This window comes from Corythoichthys intestinalis, chromosome 4 (genome assembly GCF_030265065.1).
Source record: "Corythoichthys intestinalis isolate RoL2023-P3 chromosome 4, ASM3026506v1, whole genome shotgun sequence".
Taxonomy (NCBI): Eukaryota; Metazoa; Chordata; class Actinopteri; order Syngnathiformes; family Syngnathidae; genus Corythoichthys; species Corythoichthys intestinalis.
In genome coordinates this window covers 54911405-54925518 of record NC_080398.1, presented here as the reverse complement: position 1 = coordinate 54925518, position 14114 = coordinate 54911405, and the positions used below count along the sequence as shown (strand labels likewise).

The 14114-nt window shown below is 37.6% G+C and overlaps 1 protein-coding gene across 8 annotated transcripts in view; it reads right to left on the bottom strand.

The window, feature by feature from the left end:
• The window catches only part of oxr1a (oxidation resistance 1a), a 330399-nt gene that overhangs the window by 74905 nt on the left and 241380 nt on the right, over positions 1–14114 (bottom strand). For 4 of the 8 annotated variants that reach the window (XM_057833157.1, XM_057833154.1, XM_057833158.1 and 1 more), the window contains 2 exons: positions 3651–3758; positions 2534–2647 (listed from right to left, as the gene is read on the bottom strand). The exons of 2 other annotated variants lie outside the window; for them this stretch is intronic. In XM_057833157.1, the coding sequence (XP_057689140.1) occupies positions 2534–2647; positions 3651–3758 (222 nt within the window). The remainder of the gene's footprint in view (positions 1–2533; positions 2648–3650; positions 3759–14114) is intronic. 2 more of the 8 variants (XM_057833156.1, XM_057833160.1) reach the window with 2 other exon arrangements.

Below are 14114 nucleotides of genomic sequence, written 5' to 3'. Positions count from 1 at the left end.
TTGTATAAATTACTAATGTGTACAAAAGTACACAGGTTTTATTTTTCTTCTTGTAATTATATTTATGTTTTTTTGTATTTAAAAACTGTTGCAATTCTTTCAGTGCTTTTTTATTTCTTTTTCAAGATCTATTTTAGTAATATTTGAATATTGAAAAGATGGATAATTTTTGCATGTGGATAGACTTCATAATGTATTGTCGGGACACTGTCGGGACATTATTTCTTTTTCAAGATCTATTTTAGTAATATTTGATTATTGAAAAGACAGATAATTTTTGCCTGTGCATAGACTTCATAATGTATTGTCGGGACATTGGGCGCGGGGCTGATTCATAGGGGGCCTATCTCGGTCAAAGCTGACCGAGTGTAAACACAGACAAACACAGTTGAAAATTCTTGCGAATAAATGCTTAAATCCCTGAATTTTAATAGATGTGGCTGTAAAACAGGCCCGATTCTTAGTTAAAAGCAAAAAAAAAAAAAACATGTAGGTAGCATTTATTTTACGTAAATATTGCAAACTATGAGGCTAGTCAGTGAGGAAATTAGAAGCCGCATATGTAAACAAAGAGCATTTTCTGTTGAAAATTCTTGTGAATAAATGCTTAAATCCCTGAATTCTTTATAGATATGGGCGTAAAATAGTCTCAATTCTTGGTTTATGGCAAAAAAAAAAAAATAACATGCAGGTTTCATTTATTTTACGTAAATATTGTGAACAATGAGGTTAGACAGTAAGGAAATTAGCAGCCGTAAAGAAAATAGCTTTTTCCGTTGAAAATTCTTGTGAATAAATGCTTAAATCCCTGAATTCTTTATAGATATGGGCGTAAAACAGTCTTGATTCTTGGTTAAAAGCGAAAAAAAAAAAAAAAAAACTGTGCAGGTAGCATTTATTTTACGTAAATATTGCCAATGCTGTAATATCTCCCATTGATTTTTTTTTTCACAATGTTTCAAAATGCATGCATGGTACGAAAAATATAATAATAACCTTGAATCTAGGGCTGCAGCTATAGAATATTTTAGTAATTGAGTAATCGACTGAAAATTCTATCGATTAATCGAGTAATCGGATAAAACAAATATATTTTTAGGTGAAGAGCAATTATAGATATACATGAGAAAACAAGACATTTGATCATTTTCAGTCAATCAATGTCTTTATTTTTGATGTATATTGTTGAAAACAGCCAACAATTGCATCTCAGATGTAACTAGAATAAAAAAAAAAAGACTAATTCACTGCTTTCACTCAAAAAACCTTTAGATCTTATTTTAAAAAAGTATATATATATATATATATATATATATATATATATATATATATATATATATATATATATATATATATATATATATATAAAACGCCTTTACGCTTGATAACACACATCACTTAAAAATTAGGATTTTTTTCCCACGTGTTTCAATTGAATTTCTATTTGTGTCAAGCCATTTTTAAGTTCTAGTTAAGTTTTAAGTTAGTCTAAACTGTAAGTCCTGATAGGATTTTGAATTTTTGCACTGTTCAAAATAAATGTATGATACAGGCTGTACTAGAGCACATTAGGGACTAGTGCTACTTGGTGTTTTATCCAGCAATGACTACTGAGCTAAAATTGATAGTTAGCATTATTGAGTTTTTATTTGACACCCTCATCACTCCACAACGCTATGTTATGCTAAAGCCTGTATGTAAGACACGTTAGCCACGCATCGAAAGTGGTCATAATTAATTAAAACCTAGCCCTCCGCAGGGTGAACGTAAGGTGAGTTAGTAGTGACAGTAACGTTAATCTTATATTTTAGCGCTTAGCGCTCTTTATTAGCGCTTAGCGCTCTACTGCTTTAAGATGGCGGCTGTTTGCTAACGCTGCCCAGACGCGGCCTAGTCTGTCATGTGCATCTAGTTCAACATACATGTGATCTCTATGAGACTCATCAGACGCTACCTGCAACTAACGTAGCATGTGCGGGCTAGTATTTAGCAACGTCGGCGTCGTTTGTAGCGGTTGCCGGCTGCAGTAAGGTTTTTTTCTTTGCTTCTTCCTCTACGCATGTGACATCAGCGCGTTGTCCCGCATTAAAAGTAGTCCGAGCAAAACGTGATGCTTAGAGCTGTCAAAATAAACGATTACTCGAGGTGAATAAAATTACTCGGATCAGTTTTTAAACTCAAGTTACTCGAGTTGCTCGAGTATTCGTTTCAGCTCTACTTGAATCCTTGAACAAATCACTCCTGAGATAATCCTCCTTGTTTGTATGCAGTACAGCTTCCATACTTTTTCAACCTAAATCTGCCTATAGATCGCTGCATGTGACCGACTGCTAATAAATGAAGCAGAGTGTGGGACGGCCCCCTTCGGTAAGGCGTGACGCAGTGAATGGCAAATGTGTCAAGTCAATACATTATGAATTCTATGGCTTGTAATATGAAAGTTTGATACTGTTCCATTCACACAACATTTTCAAAGTGCCGGGTGACCAATACATTCATTATTATTTGTGCAATAGAGGTGTGGTCAACATACCGTCACCTTCTCTAAATCAGCTTCTGAGGAGGTGGGGGACAGAGGGCTGATGGGACTGAGGGAAGGGGAGCTTCCAACACTTGAGACGTACTCAGGATCAGGAACATACAAAACCTGCAAACACAATACATGTCTGTTTTTACACAGACATTGCCTTTGCGTAGACATGCATGCACATCACAAGTACATGCCTAAGGGCAGATCAGGATTCAGGAAGGATATTTGCTTATTTAAACAAAGATGACCTAGATTTTTTAAAATATGCCAAAAAAAAAAAAAAATCCAGAATAGATTAGGTCAATTGTCTCTAATATTTAGGTGAACTGTTTAAGAGTTTGCGATGGTTAGAATGACTGTGGTTTCTAAATGATCAAGGCCGTGGCAATTCCCAAACGGTTAATCTAGGCAACATTTTCTAATATTTTAGTGGTGTTGCCTGACGCATGTTTTAATTGCAACTAGTTTATGGATTAGCTTGCATCAAGTTTGGACATGCACGTTATTAGGGCCTTTAGTGTTTTCTGTCTTCAAAAACTTTCTAAACTTTACTCCTCAAGTCTACTTCAACAGGTCTGGACATATAATTAAGCTGTCATAATGCCTGGTTTTCGCAGAATAACTGAGTTCTGAATGCTTAAAGATTGAAAACTTTTTATATTATCCGACGAAGTAAAATATCCCAGACTTTCTTCATTTTACACTAGTTATAAATTAGTTTATGAGGCATTACAATAGTGACTAAGAGCATATTATTTACCATAGATTATTATCATCGAATATAACTATTGGCTAAATTGTTGAAAATGAGTGATTTTACAATCCACAGATGATCGATAAACAGGGCAAGTCACATGCACTTCAAAGCCACAACATTAGGCTTTAGCGTAGCTTTCAAGCTAAAGAAAAAGGCGAGCTTTGAGCAGCTGTAAGGAGACCTGACTCACACATGATCCTAGCTTAGCAATATGAAAGTGTAAATAATATTGAATTGAGTGAAATTCACGCATTACAAAGACCTCGCATTAATGTTCGTGAATGGCAGCAGTCACAAGGCAGTTCTGGACAATGATAAAGGGATGGGACTAAACATGGTGATGGCATACATAGCGGTTCACACCTGGCCAGGCACAACCGCCCTGGAGAACAGCTTGTTCAGCTGAACCAGCTCGTTGGGTGTGGTGTCAAACTTGAGTGCAATGCTGTTCAATGTGTCCCGCGATTCCACCTGGACCAAGAGAGAGGAGAGGAAATCACACACTTGCTTCTTTTTGGGGCATTCCCAAAAAGAAATAACAGATAAGTGAGAGGCAGAGGGGAAAACAATCTCATCATTCATACAGTGGATGTAGTGTGCCCGATTCTATTTTGCGTGCTTGATTTTGCAAAGAAAGGTAGAACTGCTGACCAGTGAGAAATGCAGTGACTGGCCAACATATTAACTGACATGAATGTCACAGCGGTAAAAGTTACACTGTGCTACCCATCCTTCGGCATCATAGTTCTTAAACAAAAAATTGTTTGGATAAAAGTATAACTCTTAAAATCCTTTTCAGTGTTGCATATTCTCCGATGCTTGTTGGGTTAACTGAAAACTAAAGCTTGTTCAAGCAATCTTGAGGGGTAATCTGAATTGCTGCTGGCCCATTTTTTTTAACATGTTTGTTTGTGTGCATACTGTACGTGCCTCTTTACCAGTCTTATGCATGAACGTGTTTAGTGCTGCAACGATTAATCGATTAACTTGAGTAATTCGAGTAAAAAAAAAGCTTAAAATCAAATTTTGCTGCTTTGATTATTCGTTTACAGTAACTAGAGTGGCATTGTAATGTTTCTTTTGAAAGTGACTGTATTTTGTTTTATTCATTTACACTGCTCTCTAGTGGCAAAAGTGAATATGACATAACTCATTTAACGGCTGAATCCAGCTGCTCCTTGTTAAAACCAACATAGGGCAAGTTTTTGTTTGAGCTAATATGTTTTTTTATGCATTTGTAATTTAGCTTATAGGTATATTTTGCCATTTTTTGTGGGTATATGCATTTGAACGATTTGCTAAGAGCATTGTAAAAAAAGGTATAAGTTACGGCTATAGCGTTCATAACCTCAATTATAAGTTCAGAATTGAGCCTTTCTGACAAAACTGCCGATAAAGCCATAGGCTAAAAACACACTATAAAATAACAAACCATAATAGCGGAAACCTATCCAACCTGGCAACCCAAGCTTCCTGTCATGCTTGTTTTGTTTTAACATCAAATACGGCAGCTTTTGCCCCCGAAGCTTTTACGGCAGCAAATAAACGTTCTTTTACATTCAGTTGGACTCTCAATGTTATCTAATATTATCTAAAATGCTAAATAAACAAGTTACATCACAAACAAAAGTGTGCAATATGAATACGACGTAAATATATGCTTAACGGCACGGGGGAGACGATAACACTGAGAGACTGGCCATGCTGTCGAGTTGAGCACAGCCACATGGTAGGATGTGTGTGAGGAGAACTTTCCTTTGTATGCATCCATGAATAAAACCTAAGTAATTATTCCTTTCTTAATACATCTTTTTGCTGTTTACTTTGAATTCGCTGCATTTATGGCCGTTTGTAACGTTACACACATGCGTAGACCCGCAAAGTAAAGCAAAGCAATTTCTGATGTGGTGCAAAATCTGAATGAACACCGGCCCCAGTACAAACATTTTAGACACTTTATTTTCATCTGCGAGATTTTGACAAAGATCAGATCATATTTGATGGTGATTTTATTCAGAAATGTGAGCAATTCCAAAAGGTTCAGATACTTTTTCATTCCACTGTATGCTTGTTTTTTTTTTCGGTTAAATGTATCATATAAACGGTTTTTCCCAGCAGCTGCACCGTAAAGTAACCCAGGTGCATTTGCTGCCCTCCACCAGTAAAAACCATACAGCAGAAAGGTGTTGCAAGTGCCTGAACCAGTGACAAGCTCATGCTCTTCTAATATGCCCAGTGGGATGTTCTACTCTCCACATAAAAATGACAACCGTGTCTGTGAGAGAAATGTGGCGTAAGAGAAAAAAAAAGTGTGCAAAGGGATAAGAAGCCTCCAAAGATGCAGACAGGCAAATCGAATGCCTAATTAGGACAGGTTGATAGTAATTTGTTAACAGTCATGGGACTACATCTTGATAAACAGTATGTGTGTGTATTTTGCCTTTTTGCGCTCTAGTGTGTCCTCAAGCAATATTTACCATGCAAATACCACATAATTTAAACTTGTATGAATTTATATGACTGTTTTCAGCCGAATTGTCTTGCAAAGAGAAGGTATAGTTACAAAATCAAAAAAGCTAACTGCGAGCAGAAACGTAACAGATAAGAAAAATCTGTGCCATCTCACATACAGTGATTAAAATTTTGTCAAGGGCTTTCAAGATATGCTAATTTCAATGAAGAAAGGGAGGAGGGGAAAAGCGTCATGTTCAGAACTGGTAGAAATGGACTTGATTTAGTAAAGGTTTGCATGTGCCATCATGGGCGCAAACTTGAGGAAGGCTTCTACTAGCGTCATTATTGAAAAAAAAAAAAAAAAAAAAAAAGATTGCTACACGGTTCATTTTGTGTGCCCTGGGAAAAGGGAACAAAACATTCTTGTTTGTGTAGACATTTTGGAAACAAAAATATATGGGATTTATCGTTCATCCAACAATACTATTTTGGAACTTTGGAATTATTTAAGGGATGAATTGGAGCCAGTTAGAGTTTAATTGCGCTTCTTGTCTATTGACAATAAATAAATTTTGATTCTTCAATTTCTTTATTTTTAGGTCATTTTCAGCTCCATCCCAAATAAATTACTGAGCCAGCTCATTTGCGTCCTCCCAACGTTGGGTAGCAGCTGTTCTACTCCGAGTGCGCCTCAGATGACCAATCATATTCGGTACGGGAGGCACGGTTCGGTATGGATTCGGTACAAAGGGAAATCTTTTTTTTTTTTTTTAATCACAGCATTTAACAGTTTGTTCTACTGGCTAAAACAAAATGCCGCTCTTAATAAAGTGCAGAATAAATAGAGGAAGACAAACTTGTGAATTTGTGTTTTTATTGTTCCAACATTCTTTAATTCATATTTGTGTGCAAAAAGAGATATTATATTTTTGTAGTGATCGACTGAGATAACAGTTAAAGTCAGGTGGCACTCGCCAGCTTGCAACCTTGGTAACTTTTTTATAAAAATAAGATACTACCATTTTCTATGTTGGATCACACACATAGTGAACATACACTCCTACATAAGATATATTTATATATTGGCTAAAATAAAATAAAAAGTGCAAATAGTTTCAAAGTTTCAAAAGGATCTCCTAAAATAGGGCAAAAATAAATACTCACTTAATGTTTCAATTAGTTCAGCCTGGGGTTAGAGCAAAATAAACATTTCCTGATTTGAAAATATAAAAAATACACTTAAAAAAATATGAGCCACAGCTCGTGAGTCATGACCATAGATCAGGGTAGGAAGGCAGTTCCAACGGTAAAATTAAGCGGTTCCTATTTTGCTTCAGTTCCTTCTTTAGCACCATAGACGTTTGCATCACTGAAGATGCTGCCACGATCCGTCTGTGGATCTCCTGCTCAATTCTTCCCTCAGTCAAAGAACAACACCAAAGCTATACTTGAACTTGGAGCAGGACCTCATCCCCAACATGGAGAGAGCACTTTACTTTTTTTCTGACTGAGGAACATGGTCTCAGATGTGTTGGTGCTGATTCTCATCCCAACACTCTGCTGAAAACCGATCCAGTGAGAGTTGTAGATCGTGGCTTGATAAAGCCACTAGAACCACATCATCACCATAAAGTGGAGATTATATACTGAGACTGCCTTGAATGCAACTAGAAATTGTGTCCATAAAGGAAAGGAACAGAATTGGTTACAAAGGGCAGACTTGTCAGAGTCCAATACTCACTGGACACAAATCTGACTTATCACCGCCAATGCAGGCCAAATTCTAACATAACCAGTCACTGTACATTTCAACTACAGGTACCAGACATCCGTTTTTTAGGGTGCCCACTACAAAGACAATATACTATCTAGGGGAGGTCCGAAGTCCGAGTCCGTGTGAACATGCCGATACAGAGTTCTGATCCGATACCAAAAAAAAGTGTCGTTCATAAAAATATATATATATAAAAAACACACAATCACGGAACTGTGAGGTTGATATGCTAACCACTGTTCCACAGTACAACCTTCATAATTGTGAATTATTTTTAAACAAGAATAATGTAGAAAATGCTTGTCTTTAGTAAACACTTCATGGCGCCTTTGATGGTAGAGCCTGCTCTCAGGCAGACATGCCTTGCGTCAAATAGACAACAAAATCCTTTGTGCAGTTGAGTTATTTCACTGTGTAAAGACACGCAGTTTTCATTGTCAGCAGCATCGACTCCACCATGAATGTCGAGCTCTAGCTGTAGCGATGATGTGCCATAGTTTACCTTACTTTATTTAGGAAAATAAAAGTTTTAAAGGGGTCCTTGATCTTAAAGACATGTAAGCTCTAATAAACCATAATTGTTCTCTTGTACTACAATATGTTGTTGGAAACACATAAAATGTTAACTCAATGGCAATATTTTATAATATTTAGTACATATTTTGACCGATAGTTGGCGCCATGTTTTGCTGGCTCGGAGTGATGACGTAAATGGGACGTTTTCAATTGTGTACAACAATTGTGTAATGCTGCCTAAACTCGCTGAGTAAAATGCCACCATGTTCTGCTTTTGGAACCAATTTCCAGTTAAATGAAAACATGGGGAGTGATGTGAGTCTCCACAGATTTCCTATTGACAAGAAGAGGAGAAAGTTTTGGGAAAATGCCTGGAGACTAGGGGTGTAACGGTACACAAAAATCTCGGTTTGGTACGTACCTCAGTTTTGATGTCACGGTTCGGTTCAATTTCGGTACAGTAAAGAAACAAAATGCAAAATACAAATGTGCTAGTTGTTTATTACACACTTTTGTGCTTTCAATAATAGGAACATTAGCCTATACAAAGCTAGAATTCTGCTCAAAAAGTAGCGGGTATTTATAGATAATCCAACAGCAATTTGCCTTTCAGACCCCGCGTATTGGTCAGCTTTCTTTCTGAAAGAAAGAAGAAAAACAGAAGTCCTGTGCTAAAGAGAAAAGCAATCCCAATGAGAAAGATTTTAACATGTATTTTACAAATGAAATGCCTCAATGAAACATTTTTTTCCCTTGTGAACGGTTTTCAAAAGCTTTATTGGTGGATTTTCTCAAGTTAAAGCGCCACACAGAAATTAATAAATTTAATTGTGTACGCAGGATGTGTGTATTATTCTTATTATTTAATTAGAGGTGTTTTAGCTCATTTCGTTTTATTAAATTGGCTATTATTTATTTTATTATGCATTTATATTTTACAAATGTGATGTAGTATTCATTTATATTGTATATTTTATGTTGTATAACTTTAGTTCCTATGTGAATATCAGTTCCTACTTGTTTTGTTGTGGTAGGAGGGCTTTGTATTGAACACGGGGCCGTGTTGGTTATTATTATAGCAGAGAAGACAGCCGTAAATCAACAAAGACAAGTCAACTGTGCCCTGATCTACCACTCTAGAGATCTGATGGACTCAAAAAGTAGGTTACCATTGCATATTAGTTTGAAAATCGACCGGATCCACCGTATTATTACACGAGTGACTTCCAGCCCGATCCTAGCTCGAAGTATTGACGCAGGAGGGCCACGTTCCGGGTCAAATAATAAACTCTGCCGTTATTTTCGCGTGCATCGCGTTGAGCCGCTTCTGTGACGCATCTAACACGCGGCCGCACTGCGACTGGTGTGCATTGGCTAATTGACTCTAACGCCCGCATTGCACTGCGTTCTCACGGCGCCCATGTTGTTGCGCCGTTGACGTTTACTGTCCTACCGTGTTGGTCCTCATTATAGTAGAGAAGACGGAGTAAATAATCTACGCAAAGAAACTGTAACCCGATTGACTCACAGCCTCGAAAAGTATGGGTTATATTACGTCAGAAACTCGTTCGGTACACGTCCGTTCCAAACCGACTACCACGTACCGAAACGGTTACACCCTTACTGGAGACTGACAAAAAGACCCGAGGCTTTGTTCTTGCCATTTTTCTCCTACTGCGTTAGACGCTTTTAGTCGACGACAACTTATGAAAGAGCTCAACGGAGATGCTGGATAAAAGCGGAAACTAAAATCCAATACTGTTCCAACTATTTTCCCATACAAGAAGTGTTAACACACTCGGATAGCGAGTGAAATGCGCGCAATTAAGCGCCAAAGACAAGAAACTTTGGCCTCTCTAATAAGCAGGCAAGCCGCTCCTGTTGCTACAGCGGTAGGCGAACCTTTGGGCGTAACGCTATTCACAGAGGAAGCTAATAATTAACCTCTACTGTCAGTTCATCATGCAGTAAGTGTGTCTGTTCAGTATTCACATAATATGAGTGATGCCGCAACTCAAACTGATCCAGACACATCCGATGCAGCGGTACAGTGGTCAGCTGTTGGCGCCGAGCACTTAATATGGACCACCCTTATGTAGCTAAATGCGAGTTGGATGTACAAGACATGAAGGATACTAGATCCCAGGATTCGTTCCCGTCAGATGACGAATTTAATGAGGACAGTCAGCCACGACACAATTCCGATCCAGACTATCCCACGTGTGCTTTCGTAGTTTTATTATCTTCAGCGAGAGTTTATAATGTCAATAGTCATGACAATAAAAATGCACGAATGACAAGGTGTGTTCAAACTTTTGTCCTGTACTGTATGTAAAGCACACGACATGCTGGATGCTAACAATCTACATAATTATATTGAAATAAGTTGGATCACGCAATCGCTCACCTTGAAGATCTGCTAACAAAAAACGGAGTTCTCGACAGCATACACTCTATTGCTCCGTTGTCACTGAGACGCACTTGCCGAAAGTACACCACCAGTTTTGCCCAACTCTCATCTCATCAGGTATTTCTTGCTCTACATTTTGCCTTTGTTGCTCGTCTTGTGAGCCGACAGTGCTTTCCTGCTCTTCACTTTTCCGCTCTGGTTCAAATTGGAAGGGCAGAACCGACGACATGTTGGGGTAGCTAACGAGTGACGCTGGAAGTTTGGCAGCAGGCCATGTGACGTCACCGCACTGCGAGGTCAACAAGAATGGCGACCTATGAGTTAAAATGATTGTACAAATTTTATTAAATGAAAACATTAAGAGGGTTTTAATATCAAACTATTATAACTCATACTAACATTTATCTTTTAAGAAGTACACATGTATTTAAGATCAAGGATACCTTTAAACATGTTACTGTCCCACCGTGCCGCCTTCATAATGTGAATATTTTAAAACAAGAATAATGTAGGAAAATGCTTGTCTTTATCAAATGCTTCATTGAGCGAGTCCACTCAAATCCGCTCACGCTCCCGAGAACTGCCTCTCACTTGCACAATGAGTTGCCAAAGCACAATACCATAAGTGTTTAACAAACTAAACGATGATTGACACGTTAGGCCCCTTTGATGGTAGTGCTACTAAGCTTCCCTGGCAATTTCAAAGCTACAACCCTGTCAACCATCGTTAACTTTAAATAGCTAACCAGGGCACTGCTGACCAAGAAAAGCAGCAGGAGGGATATTGACAGGTTATACAAGCATGAAGCAGAAAAACATAAATATATTTTTTAAAATTAAAAATGCGATCTTTTTCACCCGATCCTCTGAAAAAAGGCATGATTGACTCCATTTCTGATCATTTGATCGGATCGGGACATCTTTAACATTTTCCCAGAAAGTTAATTTAGTTTCCTGCTAGCATAACATTACAATAACTAAATGAATCATCACAGAAACGGTGAAGGTCATGAAAAATGAGATTAAGCGATTCGATGAGTCATCCAGCTTAAATATTAAATAGTATCTGTATCTGCAATACTGGCCATGAAGTCACTTAGACCAGATCAATGCAATATTTTATACCATTATTTTCCACATCGTCTGTGTGTATGTGTGTGAATCCCGCGTCCTGCAGAGAGCTTGCTGTGTAACAGAGGTAGAGGAAACAAGGCAGTGCGAAAGAATGTTGATGCCATGTAATATATTGCGCCCTAAAAATCTATCGATGGTTATTTTATAGAAAGCATAATGGAAATTAATTGGATGCAATAATACTTATCATGACAGTCCTACCGAAAACATTATTTCAAAAAGGATTACTATCTTCTGCCAGTTACGTTGTCGGTTTTGCCACTCTGAAGAACACAGTACAGTTGGTATAATAACCAAGTGAAAAATAAGCAAGTTGAAGCTGAGAAAAGATGGACAATCAGGGTTGTTTTACACTTAAGCCATATTCAATACAGCAATTTTTAATGTCCTGTGGAAAAGAGAAAAACACCGTTGTCCTAATTAACAAACACTGCACAGGTAGATTAAGAACACAGCAACATTGCACGGGAGGGCTCGCAATTAAAAAAGCCAGAAAAACTACTGACACCAGCAACAACCTTCATCAAAAGATACAGAGGTAGGGGACTGGACGGGACATTACTAAATCAGCCCTGGCATTTTTCGCTTGGATTGGTGCATCATAATTAGCAGATCGCAACCGACTATTATTTTATGTATGTGTTCAGTCGAAAGGTTGTTCTTACTAATACACCAAACGTGACAGTAAGTAGACTATGTGTACATGAATGCATACCCCCCCACCGTTATCGTAGTTCCTGTACTTGACATGAAATGTAGATAATATTACAACATATTAAATGTTTATAAAAAATGTAATTTACAAAAATAAACTACAATGAAAATAGTTGGAAATGCCTGAGCAAATGTGAACACTGTCAATATTACTTGCTATTTATGACCCTTTTATTTAATTGCTTTTTTTTTTATATTAAGTTCCACTCAGATTTTTAATTAGAATCAGAAAAGGCACATTTATGACACCAACTAAGATCAATCAGCTAATGCAAAGGACTGAGTTGGCTTCAAGTATACTTTTAAACAAATAAATGGCAGCATTGTGTTAAAATAAAATCACTCCTTCTTTGCCTTCAGGTTTACATGAAATTTGCAGTTATTGCTTTAGGACTCTAGAAATGCAGAGGTACCTCGAAATACGATTGCTTCGACACATTATCTTTTCGACATCTGACGTAAAATTTTGACTCACCATTTGTTTCTACATGTGACTACATGCTCGAAATACGACGATTTATGACAGCGCCGCGGTTTCTTTGTTTTTCCGCAAGACAGACGCACGGCGGATTTTCTTGTGAGAGAAATCAACATAGTGCAGGTGGTAAAAAAAGGTAAAAGGTGAGGCTTACCACTGAAATGAAGACAGAAATCATAGAAAAATATGAGCGTGAAAAGTCCTCCCTCTCTCTGACACGTTAGCCACGCGGTGCGTTCAGGTACACCAGGCAAAAATACATCTGCCACATTAGAACCCGATTCGTTACGTGATTACAGGTAATATTATTATTATTATTATTATATTATTCTGATTTTTAGTCATAATTTAAATGTTTGCTATGTGTAATTGTTATTTGCAATAGTACCAGCAGTGTTTATTAAGGATTTAGTGTAGGTTTTCGGGCTGTGGAAGGAATTAATGGAATTATAAAGTATTCTTATGGGAAAATCCTACTCGACATACGACCATTTTGACTTACAAACAAGGTCCTGGAGTGAATTAACTTCGTATGTAGAGGTATCACTGTAATAACATGTTCAACAAAAATATAGTTATACCTCCTCAAGTATAATGTCTCAAGCGTAATGTATTATCAGCATTTGAATGTCTATTGTGAAATTCATCATTTTCATTTGCTCTGTTTCAATGAACGGTACCTTTGTCATCTCTTTTAATTTTGTGTTTTTTACACGATTGGTTGATTGATAGAAAGTGATTGCGCCACTATTGTCCTATACAGTGGTACCTCGATATACGATCGCTTTGACATACTATCCTTTCTACAGCCGATGAAAGCCAAAAATTTGACTCATCATTTGTCTCGAAATATGATGACATGCTTGAAATACGACGATTTATGACAGCGTCGCAATTTCATAGTTTCCCCGCAAGACGGACGTACTGCAGATTTTCCTGTGAGAGAAATCAACATGGGTCCTAAAAAGGTTAGTGCAGGTGGTGAAAAAAAAGGGAAAATGTGACGCTTACCATTGGAATTAAAAAGGAAATGATAGAAATATATGAGCGTGGTGTACGTGTCAGTGAACTGGCTCGACATTACGGCCGGAATATGTCTATGATTTCGAGGACGACTCTCATTACTATTATTGTAATATCAGCAGAGAAGTCACAAGCCTTGTCAGGTTTTTAATCATTTATTTCAGAACTTGTGCAACACAACACAGCTACTGTCAGCCATAGCCGACACCAACAACAGAACATGAAAACAGAAGATAAAAGCTTCCCACTCTAACGCACCTCTCTCTCACATCTGTCACATGGTGTGTTCAGGAACAGCATGCAAAACACAACCGCCACATTAGA